Here is a 7,615-nt window from a genome sequence, read left to right as displayed (position 1 = left end):
GCAGCACATAAGTACAACTAACATAAATACTCGATTCGTTTTTACAGCAGAATGAAAATTAAATACATTAAGAAAATTATGTAATGAACCTACCCCACAGGAAACATTTTCAAAATAAAGTGTAACAACTGCCCAGCCTTTCACATAAGTGAAAAAGGATGTAACACGAATGTCAGGTTAAAAGAATACCAAAAGTCCCCTTTCTATATGAACAAAAACAACTAGTTTTTCTGAACAGTATCACCATACTAAAAGCATGAACCTGCCCTCAATAGAAGAAAAATCAGATAAGCCTTAGTAATAAAATCGATCTCATAATGAACAGATACCCAGGCTGTCAGACTGTTGAGCAGAGTATTATTAATTAATTCATTGATGTTGAGACTATCAAACAGTTTGCAATCCTACTGATTGCCAGTCTACGGAGATGTCCAGAAGTCTTAGTGATAGATGTAGAAGTAGCTGCAACCAGATGAGTGGAAAGAGAGTAAAAGTAAAGTCATGTAAAAGATAAATTTGGTCAGATAAAAGTTAGAAAACTTAGTTAACTATTGTAGCAATTTGAAAGAGACAGAAAGAATTGGTCTTGCCAAAGAGTGTTCTAAACCAGCTGAATTGGCCTGTGTGGACTTTGATAAAAAGTAGACAATTATTGGAAGTTCAGGATACAACTGTGGTAACTTTTGCAACAGTACAGATGAATTATATATAGATGCTGTTGTGATAAAAAGAGGAAAATAGCTTGTTTTGTCACCTAAATTTAAAAGCAGTTGAATTGATGTAAGTGGAGTTTTGACAAAAAGAAAACTGTACAGTGTTTAAAATACAATTGTAGTCTCTCCATAAAGAATATTTGTATATATGTTTAACTTGTTTTGAATATGTATATACTTTAAAAACAAGGAGTGTGTGCTGTTCATTTTATTGTCGAATTTATTGCCAACAAGTCAGACACCAACTCTAGAAAAATATTAAGCTCAACACACCCATATATTTACATTACTATACATTCTACTGCAAAGTAAGTTTCTGACATATGGCAAGCTATGGCCAGGCTTATACAGTGGAAAATGGCAGTAGAAGAAAACATGAATGATAGCAGAAATAAGTAGGCCTAAAAATTGTAGAAATGTAGTAGTAGCAACACACAGTGTGAAGTTTACAATTACCTTCTTTACTCATGTCAAAGTTTTGATACATTGCTAGAAAGAAGATAGCATCTCAGGTTGAAAAACTGAACCATAAGAGTTTCTTATAGAACAATAACTAAAAAGAGAGGAAGAAGTGTTGAAAGAGGAGGGACTAGAAATGAGAATATATGCACAAAATTAAATTGCAAAGTTTAACCAAATGAAGGAAGGATTAAGAATGATAATGGAGTTTGGGCTCGCTATCCAAACTGTCCAAATCTGATGAACAGAAAGATTTTCCCCTAACTCAGAAATGGGACAAAGGCAAACAGGGAGTCTGTCTTACCCTGCTTCTCACAGGATGAGGACTACATGTATATGCAGGCATGATGTCAAAAGATGTCCTGGACTATGACAAATTAAAAGTGGATTTGCTGAAACAATATTAACTTACTAAAACACTTTGCTAGAAGTTCATAGAAGTCAAATCTGACACTGTACAAACTGTATTTCAGTTTGGCATGTGAGCTTACATGGACAGGTGGGAAAATAATTTTGAAAGGCTGGCAGACATATTGGTATGAGATCAATTTGTTTCCTTTAAGAATAGTTGTGTGTTGAACATATAGAGAGAGAGAGAGAGCACCAAAGATGTGGATAAGATTATCAAGCTCACAGAACAGCGTATGAGAGTCCATGGAGAGAGTATAAATAGCAAGTTCAAAAAAATAGTCTAATTCAAAAACAGTGATGGGTGGCCAGGAGCAAAAGTCTACCAAAGGTGACAGTAGGTGAATAAACAGAAGGGAGAAGAAATGCTCTACTTGTTATAAAATGAGACACATTGAAAAGTCCAATACTAGCAAGCAACAGGTGAAATCAACATAAAGCAGCTAGAACTACTTACAAAGACAATGCTGGTAAGGAATAAGAAAATAGTGACCGGCCCTATGTATGCTGCTGCCAGAAGAAACAGAATCAAGACAATTCATTAAATTTGATACCAGAATAAAGTGCTATTGCTAAGATTGATCAATGGTCAGCTCAAGTTAGCAAATAAATCAACAGTGCCAGTAGTGATTGGAACATAGAATTATGAAAGTGAAGTTTACTACTTCACACGCTGTTTCGTAGACAGCAGTGAGATCCAGTTCAGTGTCTGATAACCAGATGATTGAAAAGGTATGGCTGTGTGTGCTAATTGATGGGTCATTTTATCTAGGAGACCTTGCGGCTATGTTTATGAAAGCACCAATGTGTGACATGGAAATTTACCAGGTAGTAAGAATTTGGAGGAACTACACAAAAAGGAGACTGCTGAAGCAAAGGCAATAATTATGAGAGCAAGCAAGCAAGATATCAAGCTTGGTTAAACCTCAAAGTGACATCCCGAATGTGAGTTTAAAGGAGCTGAAGGAAATGCAGAAGAGAGATCCTTCACTGCAGAAGCTTTGGAATAACTTGAGAGGAAGTTAAACACAAGATCCTGGAGACAATTTATTCATAAGATAGCTGGTATGGATATTAAAACTTTAAAGATGGAGATGAGAGCCTATCGAGGTGAAGTCCTACTGGAGATGCTATGCTAGGAGACAGACAAAAACTGTGAATGTAGGTGTAGACTATATGAGAAGACTTAGTATATTAAGTTAAAACACAAGTCCAGCTTGTCTTCCTTTTATTGATAAGTAGAGAACAATGTTTTGACCTTCCTAGGTCATCTTCAGGTTAATAGAGAGCTTGCAACTGACTGTTGCTGGGGGTGTCTTGGGGATGAGAGAATAAATGGGTATGGGATTGTAGGGGACATTGCAGTTGGACGTTAGGAATAAAGGTGTTCCCTTTATATTGGTTTTAGTTGTTTCATAAGTACAAAATTAAACTCCATACTACACTGACAAACAAAACACCAACATAATTTATAAAATACACTGCAACAACTGCCATGAATGTTTTGGAGAAACAAGCAGAAAAATGGAAGCTAGATTCAAAGAACACAAAAACTGCAAATCATATAAACATTACCATAGCAATCTCCCAGATATTAAATAGGGAAAGTAGTATAAACAAATGCAAAATCAAAGAAGCCATACTTATACAACACTTAAACCAATACTAATTAATAATCTAACATATAACTGCAACACCCTACAATCCTGTACCCGTTTATATTCACATCCCCAAGATGTGCTTGACAACGGCCAGTTGCAAACTCTGTTAATTTGAAGATGACCTCCAAAGGTCAAAACGTTGTTTTCTGCTTTATTAGTAAAAGCTTTACTACCCATACCAGCCTTTCCGAGATACATTTTTACTTCGATTTTTTTTTTTCTTTTATTAGTTACAGGAACAATCATTACTTTTTCACAGGTAAGATTGCCAAGTAATAAAATTTATGATTATGTATGTACAAGTGTTTATTATTTTTAGTAATTTGGTTGTTTGTTTTTAAATTTTGCACAAAGCTACACAAGGGCTATCTGCACTAGCCTTTCTAATTTAGCAGCGTAAGACTAGAGGGAAGGAAGATAGTCATTACCACCCACTGCCAACTCTTGGGCTATTCTTTTCTCAATGAACAGTATGATTGACTTGCATTATAATGCCTTCATAGCTGAAAGGGCAAGCATGTTTGGTGTGATGGGATTTGAACCTGTGACCCCCATATTGTGAATCAAGAACCCTAACTACCTGACCATGCCTTTTCTTTTCTCTTTGATTAAAAAAACAAACAAACAAAACACTGTTGAACAACCACTTGAAAATACTAAAAGACATTAGTATAAATACTTGGAATGAAGGATGGTAATATTAAATGTTGCAGTATGCAATTTATTTCCTGTCCCACAGCCTAGTTTCAAAAGTTTTAAAGTTATGAAATCATCAATATTACTGTCATATTTTTAACTATTTTGATACCCCCCCCCCAAAAAAAAGTATTTGAAGTGAAGTTAAAATCCAGGGAGAAATTTTATTTCTCCAGAATTTCTTATGAAATTTTGTAGAATTGATCATAGAATGATTATAAACAAAACTCCATATTTAAAATATCTTAACTATTGGACCTAGTGTTGGGAATTAGTTATAAATTCTAACTTGATAGCAAATTAGCTATGTTTGGTTAGTATAAATTTGTAGCAGAAACATTTGCAGCACATTCATGACTTAAAATGTACAAATCTCTTAAAGTCATTAATGTTTATTTTGTACAATGATTTAAGTGATAACCTCTTCCTAGCTTTCCTGGCTTTTAACCAACAGAAATATCCATTTTAATTATTTGATTTAATACAGTAAGTACACAAACATGGAGTAGTCTTGCAACTAAGATTAGAAATACGACTGTAAATGTTTTAAGAACAATATATCTGGCAATTAGATTTTGCAGAATTACACTTAACAGTATCATACTATAATGACTAAACAAATATATATCCAAAACTGGTAATTATGTCCACTATTAGAAAAATGTTTTAAGTTAGGACTTGAAATTTAATCCAACAAACAAAACTATACAGAATATAGTTATACTCGATGAATTCAATTGCTATTCAATACTTTGAGTAAAATAAAACTTAAGAGTTTATGTAAACGAATATTTATTTTCAACATGAAAACTCGTAGCAAAAAATAAAAAGAATGTGTACATATATTTCGTTAGATTTACTAATGAATTTCTGGCATTTTCATTTAAAATATTTAATACTGAAAACAACTTAAAGCTTAAAAAAAATTACAATTTATTTAACAAACTTTTTTAATTATATCAAAACCAAAGTCCTCACTAATCTCTGAATAAACAACAAAAAAATCACAAAATCACGTTTTGTTTTAAACAGGTATTGAAGGGAAACTCGTGTTTAACCCTTGTAATACAATGTATGAAAATAAAAAATATATATATCACAAGCTGCTCTCAAAAACTACTAGAGGCCTGTAAAAAGATTTAATAACCTAACCTAAACTATTAAGTTTTAACTGTTACACTAAGTTTCCTAATAATGTAACCACAAAAGAATTTCAGTAATTCATTTTATGCTGTAAAAAATGAATATTCTCACAATTTATTACAGTAAACAGAAAGTAGTAGTAAAAAGATAGCATCTTATGAATGACTGAGAAAAAATAAATTACTTTTGGTTGTCAAAATTGGTACTTCACACAGAAGTTGCAATACAGATTTAACCTTATATAAAATTTACTATTTGTACATTTTGACCTTCAAGTAGTGATTATAGTAGTACATTAACTTTAAACAAGTAAAATTTTTATCAAAATGAAGTGGATAGTAATGTTACTTCAGGATATAATATGACTAACAATTTTCTCTATATATACACACACATACAGGAGGTGGGAGGAGGTTCATGAAGAAATTAAAAATATAAATCTTAAACAGTAGAATATGAAATCAAATGCTTAAAAAAAGCAACTAGTTTTCAATATTTTGGAAAGTCTATAAGATGTTTCCTTTAATTAAAACATTGGCATATTTTGTGAAATATCTTATTTCAGGTTTTAATACACTATTTTCATAATTCTGTTTTATGACAAATGTTTTTTAAAATTTTCTAATTTAGTATAACAATTTTTGTATGGAATGTTCAGACTGCTATTCTAGAGGCCAGGCAGTGGCATAAACAGTAACATGTTTTAGACCTTCAATGTATAAATTAACTTGTATTTATGAAATCACATCAGTGTTTCATAGATGTCTAACCAATAACTTATTTAATCGCATCATAGTATTAGGCACGTTGTTTGTTCACTTACTAACATGTTATTACATGCTTTTCTACTTACTTTCTATCTACCAAATATTTCAAAGTAGGAAGACAATATTAAGACACACACGCATAGTACATTAGTAAATTTATGTATATATATTATTCCTTCTTATAATTGTATGTTAACAATACAACTAGGCTTGTGATACTTAGTTAATATACTTTCGTTTATAAATACTTCACATGAAATACTGAAGTCTGTACAACATATATTTCAAATCCAAACAACTACTGATTTTAGAGAAAATCTTCATAGATAAAAATTTCAGGATAAAGTTTTATTATGAATAACTAACTGAAAGAACTTAATGTATTTTGAAATATTTGATCAGACATGCTTTTGCTTTTTAGTATTCTAGAAATAATTAACATAAAGAAATTAATATTTTGAAGTATGATTACTGTAGCTCATATTTTAAAATTGCCAGATTTTGAAAATATAAAATTTAAATAACTACTTATTTTGGAGCAGAACACTTGGTAACACACTGAAATTTCACATAAGAAGCTATCATCATACAATAAACAACCATTTGAATTATGAATAAAAAGTGTAATAAATTTTGATATAAGAAATATTAATTCAATAGAAATATCATCTAGCATGAATAATCAAACTAAAAAAATTTAATTTTGTACAATAATAGTAATTGACTACATTATTAAGAGATAAATTATGGAATATAAGTTATTGAATAGACATTTTTTATTTTATGAAATAGTACTATTTAAGTATACACTTAATGTCCACATACAACTGTTTCATAGGCTGGCCTTCATCTGAAGGCACTCTAAGATTAATTGTTTTTGTAACTATCAAGTTCCATTAATCTTCTAGAATACAAATAAATATTTTCACTCTGAAAACTGAGAATAGAAAAGGTTTTTGAACTTCTTAGGTAACTAATTTTTAGATGTGAAGGCTTCTTCATGTAATAATAGCATGCATAAATTTATATTATATTGCTTAGCTTCAAACACTTTTTTTGTTAATACCCTTGAAATTTAGACAGAAAAGAGGACTGTACAATTTGAAAAGGAAATTAAATATATGCACACCATGATCACTTTGCAATAAAACCTGCATAAAACAAAATAACCCTTTAAAAAAAAAGAAATGTTATCCTTTACAAGGTATACTTATTGTTATGATTATAACATTTTTTAAGCATTAAATTTTTGTGTGGGTACTTGTAACACATCTAAAATTAATGTTTTTTTAAGGGAACATACAAAAGTTATAGTAGTCAATAAATAAAAACTACTGCAGATTTGTTCTTTAAGGGAACATACAAAGGTTATAGTAGCCAAGAAATAAAAACTACTGCAGATTAAATGTATACATGTTTTAACGCATACTAGAGCACATACAAAATACTGATATATATGTGTTTGTGTAGAAGTAGCTTTTGTAAATGAATATATATCTTTTGAATGATCTTACTGTTGGTTATTTTCAGTAGGCCTATTTTGAGTTGTTTCTCTCCCTTTAAAATTTAATGAAGATGAATTGATACAATACCGTTTCCCTGTTGGTCTAGGCCCATCATCAAACAGATGACCAAGGTGTCCACCACACTTTCTACATGACACTTCTGTCCTCCCAATATTACCTTTTGTAGCAAGTAGCAAAAGATTGTTCCCAACTAAAAGAGAAAAAATGGCTAAGGAATTCAAAATATGCACAAAGGGAATTAA

The 7,615-nt window shown here is 31.0% G+C and overlaps 1 protein-coding gene across 8 annotated transcripts in view; it reads right to left on the bottom strand.

The window, feature by feature from the left end:
• The window catches only part of LOC143240646 (peptide methionine sulfoxide reductase MsrB-like), a 47,139-nt gene that overhangs the window by 25,478 nt on the left and 14,046 nt on the right, over positions 1 to 7,615 (bottom strand). For 6 of the 8 annotated variants that reach the window (XM_076483409.1, XM_076483410.1, XM_076483411.1 and 3 more), the window contains one exon: positions 4,713 to 7,563. In XM_076483409.1, the coding sequence (XP_076339524.1) occupies positions 7,358 to 7,563 (206 nt within the window). In that variant the 3' untranslated portion in view covers positions 4,713 to 7,357. Of the gene's footprint in view, positions 1 to 4,712; positions 7,564 to 7,615 lie in introns of those variants that run through there. The other 2 variants (XM_076483412.1, XM_076483413.1) reach the window with 1 other exon arrangement.

Source organism: Tachypleus tridentatus, chromosome 13 (assembly GCF_004210375.1).
Source record: "Tachypleus tridentatus isolate NWPU-2018 chromosome 13, ASM421037v1, whole genome shotgun sequence".
Classification (NCBI taxonomy): domain Eukaryota; kingdom Metazoa; phylum Arthropoda; class Merostomata; order Xiphosura; family Limulidae; genus Tachypleus; species Tachypleus tridentatus.
This window is presented reverse-complemented; position numbering and strand designations above follow the sequence as displayed.